The sequence below is a fragment of the Stegostoma tigrinum genome, chromosome 14 (genome assembly GCF_030684315.1).
Source record: "Stegostoma tigrinum isolate sSteTig4 chromosome 14, sSteTig4.hap1, whole genome shotgun sequence".
Lineage (NCBI taxonomy): Eukaryota > Metazoa > Chordata > Chondrichthyes > Orectolobiformes > Stegostomatidae > Stegostoma > Stegostoma tigrinum.
Genome location: NC_081367.1, coordinates 44,699,262 through 44,719,616, shown reverse-complemented (window position 1 = coordinate 44,719,616; position 20,355 = coordinate 44,699,262). Strand labels below are relative to the sequence as shown.

Here is a 20,355-nt window from a genome sequence, read left to right as displayed (position 1 = left end):
AACAAAACGTTGAAATTTAATTTGAATCGGTCAGTCTTTCCCAGCATAATAGTGTTCGTGTTATCTTTCTATTGTAATATTATCAAGTCAGTGAATACAATGATAAACATGGCCCTGCTTGTGTTTGACTTAATGTTTTTCTATACTTACTGTGATCTGGATCAGCGTGGATTTTTTTAAAAATACCGGAATGTGGTAAAGAATTTAAATGTACAAGTACATTTGTGCAGAAATTATCTTCATCACGGGCAGTATACCTTTTACAACATCTTTCACAGACACATTTCTAATTGGAAGTGGCGAGGTATGGTGATGGGAGCTGATAAATAATCTAGATATCTGATTTCTACCTTTTACACAGGTTAGTTGGGGGGGGGGGGAGGTGTAAAGCTTCAGAGGTGCTCAGTTTAAGCGACAGCCTGATTTTTTGTTTCGGTTTTCAGTTGCAAACATACATCTAATAACGAAATCAGTGTTTATTCAACCGTGTTAATTGTCTCTCATGACTACAGGAGAAGGAACAAAGCAGCTAGTCTTGCTGTTTTAGAATGAGACAGGAAGAACAAACATCAGGCCAGCGGTGTGTTAGAGGAGAGCTGATGGTCCATGATTAATTATTAAACATCACCTGCGTAATTCCAAACGTGTCAATGTTTTGTGCTCAGTGTTGATTCCAGCCCGTTGAGTGGACCCTATGGAAATTTCACTTAGCCGTTACTCTGAGTATTCAGAACCTGCTCGCTGTGCCCCTCGCTTCCTTTATACACTTGCGTGTGTGGCAGTTGCAAATAAAATTGCAAATCGATTGGTTTCCTTGGCAACCTGCATTGCCGTGTTCCAGCACTGTGCTAATCTGCCCTGAATCTCAGCACGCTATTGTGTTTTGGAGAGAGCGAGTCAGCAGGACTGTTTAGACCGGCGCGCACAAAGCAAAAGGAGATGCTGCGATACCTACGTCTATTTTACAAACACCATTGATTCAAATACATCGAATTAACTTGCAAGATACAGGGACTGGAACATCAAGGCAGTGCTCGTTCTCAAGTTTGTTGTGAAATCACGTATGTATTCCATCTGTTAAAACTTAAGAATTTGGAACTTGCTTGGTTGGTATTAATCATAGCATGTGGCTTTTTAATGTTGTGTTAACTACAGAAGATTCGGGGACCTCCGCCAGAACAGTTAGTTGTATATTTCACCTTTTGCTAAACACTGATTTTCTCGATATCCTGGATGAATGTAGTGTTGCTTTCTGTCTTCCTCAGTGGCAGTTGATACTACCTTACGTGTGGAGTGGAAGGAAGTGAAGTCAGCTGCAGCTCTCTTTCCATTGGGAAGCACTACGACTTCTCTAGTGCGAAGGCTAGCACACCAGACATCAGTAGACAGCCCGGAAACCGCTGAGGTGCTGCTTTTTTTCTCTTTTGGGTGTGCAATTATACAGCAAAAGAAGTAACCATAAAGCCATGACTGTAATACACTAATACCGATTTTAAACTTTGCCTGGCAGATCATTCCTGTACAAATAGTAGCCTCTATCTAATTTATTGGGAGGAATTAGAGGAATCAGATGCTTCAATCATTTGAAAAAAATTAGAAAACTTTAATGTTAAAAGTCTAAATAATTGACACTAATCTTTTGACTGAGATTTGCTATTGATGTACTTTTGAGTTTGCCTTCCAATAGGATGTATGAACTTGCAATTGAACGATACAGTAGATGGTCCTGGATTCTAGTTTTGGAATGGAAGACCATCTTTTCAGAATTTTCTATTTATTAGTTTTAAAGGCATCGCTTTGGATATCAGCAGCCAATCATTGTGTGGATTTTGAAATACTGAGCCAGTCTGATTAAACGTTCGCCTTGCATCGTGAAAAATTTACATCCTCTGTCAAAAAGGTCTGGCGGCAGCAGTTCTCATACAATCTTTCTTACTGGTTGGTTCAGACTCTGGCTAACTGAATAATTGGGGATAAGTGAACATGCTTATTATAAGTAATGCCACAATGTTGTTAATACAATTTTTCTGAAGCTAGTGACTTTAGTCTTATACGCATAGTTTAACTAAGTTTTATCCTCCTTTATAAAATTCATTCTGATTGCTGTTGTAGAGGTCTTTTAATTTTGAGTTTCATGAGTGTTCTCTGGTTTCAATACTTAGATCATGAAAAACAAATTCATGCATATGACATCTAACGGATGTGTTGACAATAATCAACATAATAACCGATGATGCAAACTCCCAATATCTCACTAATGTGTTTGATTTAAGACTAATTCTTGTTGCCATCCTGTATCTTGGCATTGTTTTGTTGAACCAAGGTATATTCTAAAACAGCGAGCCCAGAACATTTTTGTTTTGATTTGTTAATTGTGTAAGTTATTATTTACTGTGACATTTCCTTTGTGAACAGAAAAGCCGTCTTATGTCCTTAAAACCTCACAGAGCTACTCAGCTAACTTCAATAATTGAGTTGCTGGAAAAGCTCAGCAGGTCTAGCAGCATCTGTGAAGGAAAAAACAGTTAACGTTCTGAGTCCAGTGACCCTTCTTCAGAGCCGGATCCGAAGCATTTAACTCTGTGTTTTCCTTCATAGATGCTGCCAGACCTGCTGAGTTTTTCCAGCAATTTTATTTTAATTCCTGATTTAAAGCATCCGCAGTTCTTTCAGTTTTTATTTAGCTTCAACAATCTATTTCAGTTCTAGGCAGGTCTTAATAATATAGTTTCTGTTTATTTTTCAACTTCATAAGCCTAATACATATACATAAGGAAGAGACAATGTTCAACAGGGATTCTTAATTCCTTTGGTAACACACTGATTTGAAGTTACTTTTCATTCTGTCTCTTTAATGCAATTACTAATCTGCCTAAAATGGAGTATTCATTAAAAGAGTGCATTCTCCTCAGTTCTTGAAACTCCCAACAAAATAAGCATTTTGTGTCTGTGCAGATCAAAGAATCCCTTGGAAAGAGAGCACATTGTCATTTTTGTGTTTCATTGTTGGCAGACAAAGCAGTTTCAGGCTCCATCCAACTGATCATAACAATGGCTCAAAAAGTGGAGTGGCAAGTCAACAAGTAGCACCTATTTAATGATCATAAGGCCTTGAGACATAGGAGCAGAAGTAGGCCATTCAACCAACGAGTCTGCTCTGTCTTTCAATTATATCATTGGCTGATCTGATAATCTTCAACCCACTTTCTTTCCAATTCCCTATATTCCTTAGATTTTCAATCATTCAAAACAAAACCCCACCTTCCTCAGTCTTGAGTGTTCTTTCTGATCAGCCTTGACAGCTGTTTGTGGCAAAGAATTCTTCTGATTCACTATCCTCTTGAGATAAATTCCTCCTTCTCTCCATTCTAAATTTGCGACCCTTCACTCAATGATCTTTTATGTGGCTAGTTGATGTAGGTGCAGGATGGAAATAGCGTAGAGCCTTCTACAGGATGTCTGGGATCTGGGAAAGCAAATCGGTGTCTCCATAATCAAACAGGATCACAGGATTATGAAATAACAGCATTATGTCTGAACAAGAAAGTGCAAGTGGGAGCAGTGAGTTTGATGTCAGGTAGGGTACAGAGAGGAATAAGAAAACAATGGTTGAATTAAAAGAGAACAAAAGAGACAGTAACTTTTTAAAAAGAATTAAGGATTTTCACTCTAACTACTATTAAAACCATAAGGCATGAGATTCTGCATACATAATACTTAAGTTTCAGTGCTAGAAGAGTTGATTTGCAGGAATTAACACACATTATTAAACTTTGAACTTGAAATAAACTTGACATAATCACAGAAACTCCATAATATGCAATACATTTTATAGGAGAGTTGGCAGTATGATGAATTGCTGTGCCGTTTGAACGTTAAATACAGAGAGGACAATTAGCTTTGCTGTTAAGGTTGCTACTCTTGACTCAATATATTTTCGCCGCTGTCTCGAAAAGCTGCTCGAATTGCTGGTTCAAAATGTGATATTTGTCAATTTCCTATGCCAATTCCAGCAGCTGCATTCAAAATTGTTGATTTGGATGCTAAGATAATATGAGTTAATATTCTTTTTCATCATTTTGCCAGCAAGTCCAGTGGAGTGAATTGCCTTTCCATTATAGAATTAGGCCAAGCGTCATTTCCATTATGATTGTAAAAAATGATTTGGAAATATGTTCCATCAGTTAACCTCCCCAAGAAGTGATGGTGAAATGTAGAACCCCTTTTAGAGTCATTTCTCCTAAGTAATAAGCTATTTCATTAGTTAGAATCATTAAGCTGAATGAAGAAATGTCACCTTACAATATTTAATTTTGTTACAGTATTTCGCGACCAGTTAATAGTGTTTCATGTTAGAGACTGAATTAAGCAATATGGATTGGTGGGAAAGAGGAGTAACTTAATTTCTAATAAAACAGTTTCTAATAATTAAAGATGTCAAAGACAATGAGTTGGAAGGCAGTTCAGAAGTAAAGTTTTTATATTTGTTTTTCATCTTAACATTTTTATTCATGCAATAATATATAACATCACTGGTAATAATTGTTGAACTTTGCAGAGTGTGAGATGATGACTTTAAAATTTCTCAAGGCGCATAAATTCTTTGGAAAGTACAGATCTCATTTCAGCTGGCCATATTAAACATTACAAAGAGAGTCATGAAACCTTTCTCTTTGTATTGGATCATGATATGAACATATCTGCGTTACATGGCTCCTATAAAAATCCGACTGACATTTAGAAATACACTGAAAGCCTAGGAGAGTTAGGACCCATGTGTAAAACAGATCCTTTGGGAATGAAAAGACTGATTCGTGCAGATGAGCTGCAGAATAAACAAGCACAGAATGTGTTTAAATGTTGGTGGATTGCATGCAGAAGCACTTTTAGATTTTTATTTGTTATCTTCAGCTATATTAGATCTGATAATCACGAGTGCCTTCAGAAGGAAATACATTTTGAATGCATCACTTTTAATATTCTAAGTGCATCTTTAATTTAGAAAATCTATAAATTGAGTCTATTTTTGTATGTTTTCAAGAAATGGCTTGTTGGATTACTCAGTGGATAACAATGAGGAAAATAAAAATTCAACAGCAATAGAAAAACATATGTTGAATGTAACACCCAGCTATCTCAACTATTTACCCTTAAGACATTTCCTCCTCTGAAGTCTGATTTCTGTTTGGCTATGATTTCTATGGATTCTGGCCCCTCGATGTCAACTGAAACACTGGACATTTGTAGGCTATTTGGCCATGATCCCTCATTAGTGTTGAAATCGGATGAGTTCCTTCCTCTCCTCACCTGATGTCATATCCAAGTGTACCATTTCCTTCAAAAGTCACTGATTATCTTTTGTTTAATGCATCGTTCTTGTCTCTGATCTGACTTGGCGGGTGGGGGTGAAGCAAAACGTGTTCAATTTTGGGGTTGCACCAGGTGCCTCTCGCTTAGAACAGCTAATTTAGCAGACTGGCATCTGTATTTTTATGTTTGACACTGGGCAGTACATTTATCTATTGGTTTTGTACCGAGCTGACAAGATTGTAGATATTTCCTCTATATGCAATAAAATTACTGTTATTGCTGTTCATTGCTTAACCACTGGGTGGCTCCTTAAACAACAATTTGTGGTGCATTACAATTGCAATAGAGGCTACAATAATGTTGGATTACCTTTTACAACATCAGGATTTAGACAAGTTGCTTTTCAAACAGTGCTCATCTCCTCCAATTCAATTTTATATTTCAAAAAGGAATCCAGGGCTAATTTAGTAAATACAATTTTACAGTTGAATGTCTGTCTCGTAAGACCATAAGGGGGTGGCATGGTGGCTCAGCGGTTAGCACTGCTCCCGCACAGTGCCAGGGACCTGGGTTCGATTCAATCCTCAGGCAATTGTCTGTGTGGAGTTTGCACATTCTCCCCGTGTCTGCTTGAGTGTGCTCCGGTTTCCTCCCACACTCCAAAGATATGCAGGCTGAGTGAATTGGCCATGCTAAATTGCCCGTAGTGTTCAGGGATGTGTAGATTTGGAATTTGATACTGATGCTCTGTGGGTCAGCGTGGATTTGTTGGGTCAAAGTGCCCATTTCCACACTGTAGGAATTCTATTTTTTAAAAAAGCTAGAAAATGTAGGAGTAGAATTAGGCCAGTCAGTCCATAGAGTCTGCTCCACCATTCCATCATGGCCAATATGTTTCTCAACTCCATTCTGCTGCCTTCACCTCCACATCGCCTTTATTCCACTTACTAATCAAGGACCAATCTGTCTGTCTTAAATACACTTAACAAGTTGGCCTCCATAGCTTTCTTACGGCAATGAGTTCCACAGATTAGCCACCCTCTGGGTGAAGAAATTTCTCCACATCTTAGTTGTAATGGGTCTCCCTTCACTCTGATGCAGTGTCCTCAAGTGAGTGTCTCCTGCTAGTGGAAGCACCTTCTCTATGTCTACTCTTTCCAGGTCTCTCAGCATACCATAAGTTTCATTTGAGATCCTTTCTCATTTTTCTAAACTCCATTGAATACAGTCCCAGAGTCCTCCTATGGCAAGCTCTTCATTTCTGGAATCATTCTTGTAAACATCCTTTGCACTTCCTCCAAGGCCAACTCATCTGGCCTTAGATGTGGGGCCCAAAAGTGCCATCTGACCGGAGCCTTACACAGCTTCAGCAGTACGTTTCTGCCTTTTGTATTCCAGTCCTAACATTCATTTTGCCTTCTAACTGCCAACTGAACTTGCATTTTAATCCTGAACTACGACTCCTAAGCTCCTTTATGCTTCAATTTCCAAAGCCTTTCTCCAGTTAGAATATAGTCTACACTTCTATTCTTTATACCAAGCTGCATTACCTGACACCTTTCCACATCTTCCACTTCTTTGCCCACTCTCCTCACCTGTCCAAGTCCTTCTGCAGCCTCCCCACTTCCAAAACACTTCCTTTTCCCCCAACCTATACGTGTCATCTGCAAACTCAGCAGTGAGGCTCTCAGTTTCTTTGATCAAATCATTAATGTATAGTATGAATAGTCCCAACACTGATCCCTGTGAACTCCACCAGTCACTGGCTGCCATCATGAAAAAGCCCCCTTTTATCCCCACGCCGTGCCTTCTACCAGCCAGCTAAACCTCCATCCATGCCAGTACTTTGCTCCTAACACTGTGGGCTCTTATTTAGCAGCCTTCTGTTTGGTACCTTGCCAAACACTTTCTGGAAGCACAAATAGATCATGTCCTTTGTCTAACCTGCTTGTAATCTCAGCAGTCACTGGGAGAATTAAGTCCATGGTTTCAAGTTAATATGAAATGTACCATTGTAGTGAGGGATATGTCATGTTGTGAAAGAACACTGATGCAAATGAATAAAGAAATAACTGATGCAAGGTGTAGAGCTGGATGAACACAGCAGGCCAAGCAGCATCAAAGGAGCAGGAAGGCTGATGTTTCGGGCCTAGACCGTTCTTCAGAAAGGCCCGAAATGTCAGCCTTCCTGCTCCTCTGATGCTGCTTGGCCTGCTGTGTTCATCCAGTGCTACACCTTGTTATCTCAGATTCTCCAGCATCTGCAGTTCCTACTATCTCTGAAATAACCGACACTGCATCAGAGTGAAGGGAGACCCATTGATGGAGCGGTAATTATTTTGGAGGTGCCTTTATCTCGTCTTAACTAATTGAAATTGATCATTTTATAGGTGGATTATCTGTGTTGATGCAATCAGCTGTTAACTAGAGCTATTATTTACATAGCATTGTCTTTTGAACTTTGAGTTCTGCAGCTTTATGTACCTGAAATTCAGAATTAGAGTATTGACCCTCACATCTCCTTGATTTGATCCTCTTAGACAATAGTTACTCACTTCCATCCTTGATTGTATGTAAGATGCTCACATCTTTTGTTAACTTGTTTCCAGCAGCTGCAATTTTGAATATTTTGTCTCTTTTTGGTGTCCATGCTCCCATGTTTCTTCCAAGACTTGAAGTCTTTCTCTTAGTAACAAATTGATTTAATTTCCTTTTAATTTTTATGCTTTTTTTATCTTCTTTGAACCTTGACTGTTTTCACTGTTACTTTATTTTGTTATTGACTTGTGGGACGTGGGCATTGCTGGCTGGGGCAGTGTTTATTGCCTGTCCCTAGTTGCCCTTGAGAAGATGGTGGTGATGTTGCTTTCTTGGATCATTGCAATCCACCTACTGTAGGTTGACCCACAATGCCATTAGGGAGGAATTCCAGGATTATGACCGAGCGACATTGAATGAATGGCGATTTATATTTCCAAGTTCAGGTAGTGAGCGGTTCGGAGGGGAACTTGCAGGTCATTGTATTACAATGTATCCATTGTCCTTGTCCTTCCAGATTGAAATGGTTGTGATTTTAGAAAGTGCCATCTAAGGATCTTTAGTGAATTTCTGAACACTGCTGCAACTGAGCATCAGTGGTTCAGGGAGTGGGTGCTTGTGGACATGGTGCCAATCAAGCGGGCTGCTTTTTCCTGGAAAGATCAAGCTTCTTGAGTGTGGTTGGAGCTGTACTCACCCAGGCAAGTGGGTCTATTCCATGACACTCCTGACTTGGGCCTTTTGCAGATGACGGACAGGCTTTGGGGAGTGATGAGGTGAATTACTCGTTGCAGTATTCCCAGCCTCTGACCTGGTGTTGTAATCAGTGTTTATGTGGCGTGTCCAGTTGAGTTTCTGGTCAATGTTAACCCTGGGATGTTGATAGTGAGGGAGTCATGGATGGTGACAACATTGAAAGTCAAAGGTTAGATTATCCCTTAGTGGTGATGGTCACAGCCTGGCATTTGTGTGATGCACATGTTATTTAACACTTGTCGACCCAGGCCTGGATATTGTCCAGATCTTGTATCTGAACATGGACTGCTTTAAAACTGAGGAGTTTCTCAAACACTGCTGACCGTTATGAAATCATTGGCAAACATCTGTCAATGATTCTGTCCATTGCCAGCATCTCCTTCATTTCCTCACCTTGTAATCCAACACCATTTCTTGTTCCACCCTGTTTATGGTAGTAATGTTTATGACCACTATAAACTTCCTCATGGTTTGTTGCCATTTCACCTTGTTTCCTGGAGACTCTTGATTTGTCTTCCTTTACTCCTCATTGGGTCAGTTACTTTCTTCCATGTCAGATTACCAATATTAAAGTTAGTAATTTGAGCTTGGTCATTCTCTCATCTGCCTTCTAGGCTGTCGTCTTTAGCTATTCTTGTCTGATGGTTGGTAATTCTTGTCCTTGCTCAGAGGGCGGAGATCCTTTTTGTTGCTTGAAGTACCATTTTCATTTGTATGGATTTTAGTTGGTTTTGTGGATAGCTTAATGCTCTTCCAGCCTCTAACTATTATTTGTTTGACCTAAGGAGGCTGAGACACACAGTTTTGGCTGCACCGCTGGCTCAGATAAAATATAACATAGACCTAAATATGCAGTTTTTTTTGTTTTATTGAACAAGTATGGATTAACAGTGAAACATAAAAGCATAGCTGTAACACTTTCAGTTTGATCCTTCGATTTGTATAAGCTCTTGGAGAAAGATGATTATTATTATAACTAAGCTTTACTGATTTAACCATTTATGTGATGTTGTTACCCTTGGTTTTTCCTTCCATCAATAATCAAAGGACCTTCAAAAACATGACATCACTGAACGGGAAGTTCTGATTTATTTCATTTGTCACTAGTTGATCATTGGCAATGTTAGAATCCTGAATGAGGCTGTTGTTAATGTCTTGGGTTCATCCGGCTGAAGGATTTATAACCAGGTGAGAATTTTCTCTCTGTGCTTTATAGAATCACGAAAGTTAATCACACAAGGATCTAGTTTTTTAGTATCTGTCCAATTCCTCTAAAATTACTTATGGAATTCATTTCCATTGCCTTTCCAAGAAATACTTGCTGGATCCTGAAAATGAGTGAAAGAATTGTCATCACCTCTCATTAACTTGTGTCAAAATTTCAACTCTGACTTACTCGCCGGGGGGAGGCTTTTCCCAGACTATTCTTTGTGGGGGGGGGGGGGGGGGGGGCGTGAGTGAGGAAAACTACACATCATTTTGAAATTCTATGATATCCTGAAGTCTGATGTGTGATTTGTATACATTCTGCTATCATTTATTTTGGATTTTTTTTTGAATTTTGAACAAGTGGCATATGTAGTTTCTAAGTGAATGAAGGTCTTTAATGATTATCTTGCAGGTATTTTGTAGCCATGGTGATTTCTTTTTAAAGCAGTCTGAGAGATATCATTCAAAGAGGCTAACAGGAATTTGTTTATATTGGGAGAGTTTATTGGTGAATAAATTAAATAGTATAGTGCATTAGACTTTCAGATAACAGATTCTGAAAATCTCTTGTGGGGAAAGCTTAAAAAATTATATTGGCTTTCAATTTATAGCATTGTTGGCTGAAGCTGGGTGTGCACAACAGTTGTCCTATGAAAAGGAGGTACTTCAGGAGTGTCAGGAAGTTAGTTACCTCAGTGTAGAATTTAAATCATAACCTCCAGACCAGAAGTGTTTGGTTAAAAGCAGAAGGATTATTTGAAGCTGAGAAAATCTAGATTCAATTGTATGAAGGCTCCAGGTCCATCAGATTCTCAAGGTAGGGAATTGAAGCGCAATTAACTTAAGCTGTAAGGGAGTGAAAAAGATGGAAACTCTCTGGTACTGAAAAGGAGTACTGTGGGATTAATAGGATTTCATTGTGTATTACAAAATCCTCAAATTTGTGTTAGAATAAACTAAACTGTTTATATATATTTTATCTTCATTGCTTTTGTGTAATAACCTTCTGTTTTACTTTTAAACCTGAATCTGTGATATTGCATGTTGAATTTCAGTAAAAGACTGCCTTGTTAAAACAAAAAGACAAAATATGACCTGTCATGCCGGATTTAAGTAGTCATATTAGCTGGGATCTTAACAATATCACTCCTAATTCAACCAAAATATCCCTAATTTTTGCAATCAAAGTTAAAACTTTTCATCCCTTGTAACTTTCTTTACATGCCTCCTTCATACCCTTAGAATGATAAATTTTCTGCACTTCTCCATCATTGCCCACAGTATCCAATGGAGGCCTGAACAATGATGTACCAAGTTCTCGCCTGATCTTTGTTTTTATATTCTATTCCTCTGTTATAAATCCAAGTAACTCTGCCTGCCATCTTAAATTATTTTGTGCATACAGGCACAATGACTCTCTGTATATCAACACTTTTCAAATCTACAGATAGCTTAGGAGTATGTTTATGGATGACAGTTTTGAAAGATCTTGAAGCACTGAAAAAAAATGACAAGTATATAGGTTTGATAATTACATTGCAAAGGAGTGATGAGATAGAAGAGGAGGCAAGACAGCCCAAGGATGCAGAGTATTGAATGTAAATTACCTGCACTATTCCTATCCTGGGCAGAAATCTTGCTGGAACATAAGCAGTGATTTCATCCTGGCAGAAACTTGGGTTTACAAGGAAGCCTGCAATTGAGGTGTGTCACCTGGTCAGTAAACACATATAGGAAAATTCAACTGGCTGCATTGCCAGTGATATTGAAGACTATCTCTGTAATGGAGAGTATTGGGAACCTAAAGGAAATATTCCAAGAATCCAATACTTTGCCTTGGTGCAATCCATTAATGAAGAGTCTGAAAATGTGTATTGCTCTGTAACTATGTATACTTCAGCAAAAAATAGTCACTGTAAACATAAGAACAAGGCTATCATCGCCCCACTTTTCAAAATACCCTTTTGATACGATTGGGTATCCTCCCATTTTCTGGATACATATAGTCTTTGATTAACACAGTTTGGATCAATGTGGTTTCAGCATAATACGGTTTTTACTTTAGAATTATAGAATTGCTACAGTGTGGGAGCAAGCCATTTGACCTATTGAGTCCACATCACCCCTCCAAACAGCATCTCACCCACGCCCCTACCCTATCCCTGTAACCCTGCAACCCTGCATTTTTCCTGTGGCTAATCCCTGGACACTGTGGGCAATTTACCTTGGCCAATTCACCTAACCCAAATATCTTTGGACAGTGCGAAGGAACCGGAGCACCTGAAGGAAAACCATGCAGACACAAGGAGAATGTGCAGACTCCATACAGTCTCCTGAGGCTGGAATCAAACCCTGTCCCTGGTGCTGTGAGGCAGCAGAGCTAACCACTGAGTCACTGTAAATACCCATCGTTCCAAGAGCACGTATCTGATTCCCAATAATGCAGCTCTTTCCCCACTTCTTAAAAGCATGGAAAGATAAATGAGTGCCTAAGTTCAGCATTCCTGGGCAAGTTCATGTTTATTCAGCTTATTTTGACTGTTGCCTACCCTGAGTGACATCTCTATCAACCATGGGTCCTAAGCATTCTAGCTGTGAAAGAAATGTGGCTAATAAATCATACCATGAAGTGATATATTAGATGTGCTGTCCAGTTTTGAACTTAGTGAATGAACAGGGATATCCAAAGAGCTTTGGGTCTCACTGATTTGACTTTGCATACAGTTTGATGTAAAGCTGAGAAACTAGACTGAGTATCAAAAGTATAACTCAGTTAACTTCAACTCAAATAATTTGTGCACATCCTAAACTATTGGAGGATTTGGAAAGGCTTGTTGGATGCTGAATTCAACAAGAAAATCAAAGAGGTGTACTGCTTGTATTCAAGTTGTTTGACTCGGCATTTGGTATTCTTCTTGAGCAATGGCACTCAATCTTCCACATTCAGAGCAGCTCAAGAGCAGTCTGATGCCCTGCAACCTTCCATTTCTAGAGGTGCAGATGAGATGTATGATGATCCACAGTTCTCCACCTCCTGGATAAGCAATCTTTTGTTTGAGGCAAGAAATGTTAAAGTATTTTTTTTATTTTTGCATATTTTGGTGATTTATATTGGCCTTGTGCTTGTATGCTGGAAGAACTTTGACTTTCCAAGAATGTATCCCAAACATTTACATTGGTTTCTATGAGTATATATGTTGCAAATAACAGTGAGTTCTGAGGAAGGGTCACTGGACCCGAAATGTTAATTCTCTGTTTTTCCCTTTACAGATGCTGCCAGAGCTGCTGAGCTTTTTCCAGCAACTTTGTTTTCGTTCCTGATTTACAGCAAATGCAGTTCTTTTGGTTTTTGTTTCAAATAACACTTTCACTCAATGTAGTGACTTTAAAGAGCATAATTGCTTTTCTTGAACGTGGTAGAGTATTAACGAAACAGAGCAGATCAGGCAGCATCTGTTGAGAAGAAAAACAAAATTAGTGTTTTGAGTCCAGTTCTGAGTATTTGCAGTTCTGTGTGTTGAACATAACTATCATGCTAATAGTTGCCTAATATTTATATGGGAAGAACTGGTATTTGTGATCGCTGTTTATGATCTGTTGCATATCACCTTGGCTTTGATTTTAGCCAGCTGGGTTATTCTGCAAGTTTTACAGCCAAATTCTTTGCTGTGGATATGTGATTGAATATACATTCTGGTGTTAATTATGACTTCAATGTTGTGAAACGCCATACAGTTCCTGGGGAAATTTATGGAGTTGGGACACAGAATGTAGTGGAAGGCGGGAGTGCAGGGGGTGGTGAACAAAATGGTTTCCATCTTCCAAATGTTTAGATTAGATTAGATTCCCTACAGTGTGGAAACAGGCCCTTTGGCCCAACAAGTCCACACCGACCCTTGATATATCCCAGTCAGACCCCCCCTTCAACTATATTTAGTCAGAGCGTAGTAAGGGAATGGAATGCGTTGCCTGCAACGGTAATAGATTCGCCAACTTTAGGTACATTTAAGGCGTCATTGGACAAGCATATGGACGTACATGGAATAGTGTAGGTGAGATGGGCTTGAGCTCGGTATGACAGGTCGGCACAACATCGAGGGCTGAAGGGCCTGTACTGTGCTGTAATGTTCTATGTTCTATGTAACCCATACACCCCTGAACACCACAGGCAATTTAGCATGGCCAAACCACCTAGCCTGCACATCTTTGGACTGTGGGAGGAAACCGGAGCACCCGGAGGAAACCCACGCAGACACGGGGAGAATGTGCAAATTCCGCCAGAGAGTAACCCGAGGCTGGAATCAAACCCAGGTCCCTGGCACTGTGAGGCTGCAGTGCTAAGCACTGAGCCACTCTTAATTGGAAGAAATTCCTATTCATCTGGTACTGATGTCTGATAAGGAGCCTGCTAATTTGGAGATAGTTGAGTTGAGAGAGGTGGTAAGATGGGTATCATTAGTGCATACGTGAAAACTGATGCTGTATTTCGGATTAAATATTGCGAGGAACAGCAGTTTGGATGAGAAAATAGTCTGTCCTAAGGATAAATCTCAAGAGACAGCAAAACTAAAGGGAGGAGGAACTATTGCATGCAATTAGATAAATAAGAATGGAAGTAGTCCCAGCTAGTTTGATGCTGGAAAGGTGATAGGCAGGGGTGGATGGTGTGATCACCCATGTTAAAAGCCCAAGAGAGTTAGAGAAGGACAAGGAGGAATAAATTATCGATCACATACAGGATGTCATTTTTGACTTTAATACAAACTGTTCTGGTGTTGTGGCAACAATGAAACTAATTGTTGGGATTCAATGTGCAGTTGTGTGAACACTTATTTTTGGTGATCAACATTACATCAGTTTTGCTAATAAAACAGTTATTGTTTTAAAATACGTTGAGGAAAAACCTTTTTTCTTTTTCAATCATATTCTATTGCTGTGCTAATTGTTCTGGCTTGGGCATACGTTTAGATTTGTGATTATGTAGATTAATTTTAGGAAAAATTTAAAACATGATGCGGCCAACAAAATTCAAACATACGTTGGGTATGGTTTCCTGACTGAACCCAATGCAGGAACTCTATTTCCCCCTATTTGGGGCGGCATGGTGGCTCAGTGGTTAGCACTGCAGCCTCACAGCACCAGGGACCCGGGTTCGATTCCAGCCTCGGGTGACTGTCTGTGCGGAGTTGCACATTCTCCCCGTGTCTGCGTGGGTTTCCTCCGGGTACTCTGGTTTCCTCCCACGGTCCAAAAACGTGCAGGCTAGGTGGATCGGCCATGCTGAATTGCCCGTAGTGTTCATGGGTGTGTGAGTTATGGGGGATGGGTCTGGGTGGGATATATCAAGAGTTGGTGCGGACTTGTTGGGCCGAAGGGCCTGCTTCCACACTGTAGGGAATCTAATCTAATCTATCATACGTACTTAACTGTAATAAGTGCCATTGAAAGAAAGGATCCCACTATTAAACTAGTGAAATCTAAACCAGTGGTTATTTGCCTGAATGCAAACATATCAGTGTCAAAATGTTTGTGGATCAAGGGTAATTTTTACTACAAGTAATCTCATGCAATTTAGGCCTCCTTGTTGAGTCAAGGAGTTGTACAACATAGAAGCAGGCCCTTCAGCCCACCACGCCTATGTCAACTATCAAACACTGAACTATACTAATCTCATTTACTTGAACTGGTCCAGACTTTACTATGCCCTGGCATTTTAAGTGCTCATTCAGGTGCTGCTTAAATATTGTGAAAGTGCATGCCTCCACCACGCTCTCAGGCAGTGAATTCTGTATTTCTTCCACCCTTTGAGTGAAACATTTTCCCTCCGATCCCCTCTAAATCACTTTCTCCTCATCTTAAACTGAGACCCTCTGGTTTTAGACATGTCTGTCATGGAGAAAAGATTATTCTGATCCACTCTATATTTTGATTGGTAAGAATTAAGATTTGAAAGTGAAGCTGTAATCATTTCAGTTATGACAGTTTATATTTTATCTGTCAGAATTAATTCAATCCAAGCCAATCATCTTAAAAAAATTGAATGCAATTGCTTACATAATTCCACAATCAATGTGGAAAACCTTGGTCATTCTTGTAATTAGATGTGATATATTTCCTGATGATAGATGGAAGAAATTCTGACCAAAATAATATAACATCCCAGTTAGAGATTTTGCTGCAGTTTAACATTATTTCTCTAATTTTGGCATTCTTCCTGTTGAAGGCTGTTATAAAGACAGAGTGTAGACATTTGCTAAGGGGTAAGGGGTGGGTCATAGTGATATTGCGGATGCTTATCTCTCCAGCCCTTGATGCATCAGTTGGGATTCAGGACAGGTGAGTCTCCCAGTGGGTGGAGAGTCAGACTTCTCCATTTAGTGGGAAGAAATCCCACCGTCTGGAGTTGCTTGCCAATATGCTGCCTGTAAGAAGGAAAAAATAGGAAACATACAAACACCCTAGAAAGGTAAATTCTGCAGCAGCAGTTGAGGAGACTGAGGAATCTTGGTCAACTTAACTTCTAATGTATTCAACCAATGAAAAGTAGCAATCAGTCAAACAAATGGCATATTGAGCTAAATCACAAAACTTTAAAAGTACAATATATTAAAAGTCATACTTTGGTGAGAATAGTCCTCCAATCACAGTATATGTTATTCAGAGGAACTCAATTGTAGAAGGCAGTTCTAAAAATCTTCCTAAAGCTGATCTTGAGTGACAGCTCTGCTGTATGGAGAAAGTTTGGAGACACTTGGATATTCATTTCTGATGTACAACGTAAGAATCTATTTTATAAAAGTATGAAAAATAGTAAATTACATATATTTTTAAAAAAGCCAAGTTGAGAATATTGGGTGGCAGCTTCTGGGCTAGACCAGAGCTTTTAGCAGAGGAACCTAATTGGGTGGGAGGCAAATGCTCTGTTTCCAAACAGTGGATTACTGTTTGGTTATTAAGTTCTCAGGCCCTTTTCCAGCTGAGTCAGGAATCTGTTTTGCATTCATTGGTGTGCCATGAATACTGATTAACAGTCCAGCCCATGGGAATTACATTCACATCTTGTTCAACAAAAATGAAATATCAGTCTGTTAACAAATCCCACTGTATGTAAGAGGTGTGTATTGGGAGGGGTGGTCTGTTTTATTCAAGTTCCAGTTAATATATACTGCTTCCATTTCATGGCTCCTTCATTATCAAGCCAGTTCTTTGTTTACATACTTACAGTGTAAATGGTGTAATGTCGTCAGCTCACAAGATGTCTCCATCAGAGTGTGGGTTCTGAGGAAGGGCCACTGGATCTAACATGTTAACTCTAATTTCTTACCTCAGATGCTGCTATTGGGGCTCATAGTGGATGAATGGCAGCTTTGCGGCCTTGGTTGGCATCAGAGTGTTTCACACCATGGTCATTAGCCATGTTTCCCTTATCACAGAGGTGCCTGGAAATGATTTGAGGTGAGGGATATAAATATTTGAGGAACCTGGGAATTGTGCCATATGTAAGCATATGGTCAGTTTTCTGGGAGGAGCATCAGTGTGGAGTTATGCAGAATTACATGCCTGATCACTGGAACTTTCCAACAAGCACCAAGACATGGCTTGGCTGGTGGTGAGATCTTTCGTCTGTACACGGACTGTCTGCACCACAGCATGGTGGCCTCATCTCTTGCTGGAATTGGGAGGGGTGGTCTGTTTTATTCAAGTTCCAGTTAATATATACTGCTCCCATTTCATGGCTCCTTCATTATCAAGCCAGTTCTTTGTTTACATACTTGCAGTGTAAATGGTGTAATGTCGTCAGCTCACAAGATGTCTCCATCAGAGTGTGGCCTCGTCTCTTGCTGGAATACCAAACAATGACGACTCAATACAGGAAGGGGATGGAGGGCTTGCTGCAATGATAACAATCTCTCTCTCAATGTCAGCAAAACAAAAGAACTGATCACTGACTTCAGGAAGAAAGGAGCAGAATATGCTCCTATTTATATAAGTGGACCTGAGGTGAAGAGGGTCGAGTGTGTCAAGTCACTCTTAGGAACAATAACCAATAATCTGTCCTGGACCTCCCATGTAGATGTGACAGTCAAGAAGGGGCAACAATGCCTTTTCTTCCTCAGGAGGCTTAGGAAATTTGGCACGTCTATAAAGACCATCACTAATGTTTACAGATGCATCATAGCATACTATCTGGGTTTGTAACTGCTCTTCTCAGGGCCTTAAACTACAGAAAGTTGTGTGCATAGCCCAGACCATCATGGAAGCCAACCTCCCGTCCATGGAGTTTGTTTAGTCTTCCTCTTGTTGCTATGGAAAGGCTGCCAATATCATCAAAGACCCCTCCCACCCCTGTAATACACCTTTCCAACCTCTTCCCATCAGGCAGAAGAAACAGAAAGTTCAACACATGCACCAATAGGCTCAACAGCTTCTTCTCTGTTGCTATTAGACTGCTGCATAGGCCTCTCTATTAGGGGCGGCACAGTGGCTCAGTGGTTAGCACTGCAGCCTCACAGCGCCAGGGACCCAGGTTTGATTCCACTGCCAGGCAACTGTGTGGAGTTTGCACATTCTCCCTGTGTCTGCGTGGGTTTCCTCCGGGTTCTCTGGTTTCCTCCCACAGTCCAAAGATGTGCAGGTTAGGTGGATTAGCCATGCTAAATCGCCCATAGTGTTCTGGGATGTGGGGATGAGGCGGGTTATAGTGGGATGGGTCAGTGTGGACTTGTTAGGCTGAAGGACCTGTTTCCACATTGTAGGGATTCTGTGAGCTAATTTCAAATGTAAAGTTAACCTTGCTCTCGTGCACTTCCTGTGCAGTTGTAAGCTTGTATGTCTCGCTGTGTCTGAGCACCCTGCGATACGTATATCCTTGTTTGTTATGATCTGCTTGTACTGCTTGCAAAACAGAACTTTTCACTGTACTCGGGTACGTGTGACAACAATTGATCAAATCAGACCAAAAGTAGTGTACCTTTGCAAAGAAAGTCGAGAGAGTGATACTGTGGTTTTTGTGGAGGTTTGTCCCCAGCAGCTTCGTGACTCAGGACCACAGGACTGTGCTCCACAGTTTGTTCCCTGGGATGCAGACTGAGACAAACATTGACTGTGCCTGGAGGACCATCGATTCAGTGAAAGACTGTCTGTGATCTGCCCAAAACTTGTTGGTCTTCCAAAGCAAGGAGTTAACCGTGACCGAATGTTGCACCCTAGCACATTCCAAGGTACAGGAATAGATGCTGAGGGATGCATTAAAGCTTGGGGAAGCTTCTCCCGAGGAACATTGGGGAAAGACCACGATCTAAGGTTTTTCTGCCACAATTATATGTAAATATATTCTTGTGCAAGCAAGGAATGCCTTGGATTTGTTTGGACAGAGTCAAAATCCAATGTTTGTTTGTTTCTTCATATGCTTCTGTACAGAACAGAACTGCATTGGTGGCTACAGATGTATACAAAGATCTTTTTAGGAATAAAGCATATTTAGGATAGAAAAGAACCATTGGTTCCAGGTTCACAGCAGTGAGCAACTTTAAGGCTGATGCTAAGAACTGGTTCTTCATGGAACAGTCACTTAGACTAACCAAAGATGCTGTTGCATAAATTACACTGCAATTATTTTAGGATTAAACTAATTGTACTTACATGAGAATGAAAAATTAGCATAGTGCTATTTTTACGTGGCCTCGTGACAGGAGTAGCTGAGACAGCTGGTTGCCCTGTTTCAGTGGCGATCCTTTGTCTTTTTATGCAGGATTTTTTTGGACAGTCCCATATCATTTATTTCCACCACCTTCACTGCTGCAGTAGCTGACCACAACTGTCTGTTGTCTTGCACATCTACTGCAGTGTGAGTTTGGGATCACAGATGCAGGGCAGGCTAAGAGACGTGTATGTAATCCCACTGAAAGTAATGTTTGCACTGTGTCGTTGCTTCTGGGCATATCGTCAGCAGGCTCATGATCTGTGAAGGCAGACTTCTAGGCAGCCATAAGGGTGGTGGAGACTTGTGTTATATTATTATTAAGTTATATTCTGATATTTCCTTTTGTGTTGTGAGCCACAAATGATGCTCATAAACAAGCCCTTCCTCCCTGCAAGATAATAAAATGTGAGGCTGGATGAACACAGCAGGCCAAGCAGCATCTCAGGAGCACAAAAGCTGACGTTTCGGGCCTAGACCCTTCATCAGAGAGGGGGATGGGGTGAGGGTTCTGGAATAAATAGGGAGAGAGGGGGAGGCGGACCGAAGATGGAGAGAAAAGGAGATAGGTGGAGAGAGTATAGGTGGGGAGGTAGGGAGGGGATAGGTCAGTCCAGGGAAGACGGACAGGTCAAGGAGGTGGGATGAGGTTAGTAGGTAGGAGATGGAGGCGCGGCTTGGGGTGGGAGGAAGGGATGGGTGAGAGGAAGAACAGGTTAGGGAGGCAGAGACAGGTTGGACTGGTTTTGGGATGCAGTGGGTGGAGGGGAAGAGCTGGGCTGGTTGTGTGGTGCAGTGGGGGGAGGGGACGAACTGGGCTGGTTTAGGGATGCGGTGGGGGA

At 40.6% G+C, this 20,355-nt stretch overlaps 1 protein-coding gene across 7 annotated transcripts in view; it reads left to right on the top strand.

Moving 5' to 3' along the window:
* LOC125457999 (protein FAM131A-like) overlaps positions 1-20,355 on the top strand; it is a 60,309-nt gene that overhangs the window by 8,231 nt on the left and 31,723 nt on the right. For 4 of the 7 annotated variants that reach the window (XM_048542841.1, XM_048542836.2, XM_059651114.1 and 1 more), the window contains exon 2: positions 1,266-1,405. Coding sequence is in view for 1 of the 7 variants with exons in the window: in XM_048542836.2 (XP_048398793.1) it covers positions 1,266-1,405 (140 nt within the window). In the remaining 6 variants the exon portion in view is untranslated. Of the gene's footprint in view, positions 1-512; positions 1,062-1,265; positions 1,406-20,355 lie in introns of all 7 variants that reach the window. The other 3 variants (XM_048542837.2, XM_048542839.2, XM_048542838.2) reach the window with 1 other exon arrangement.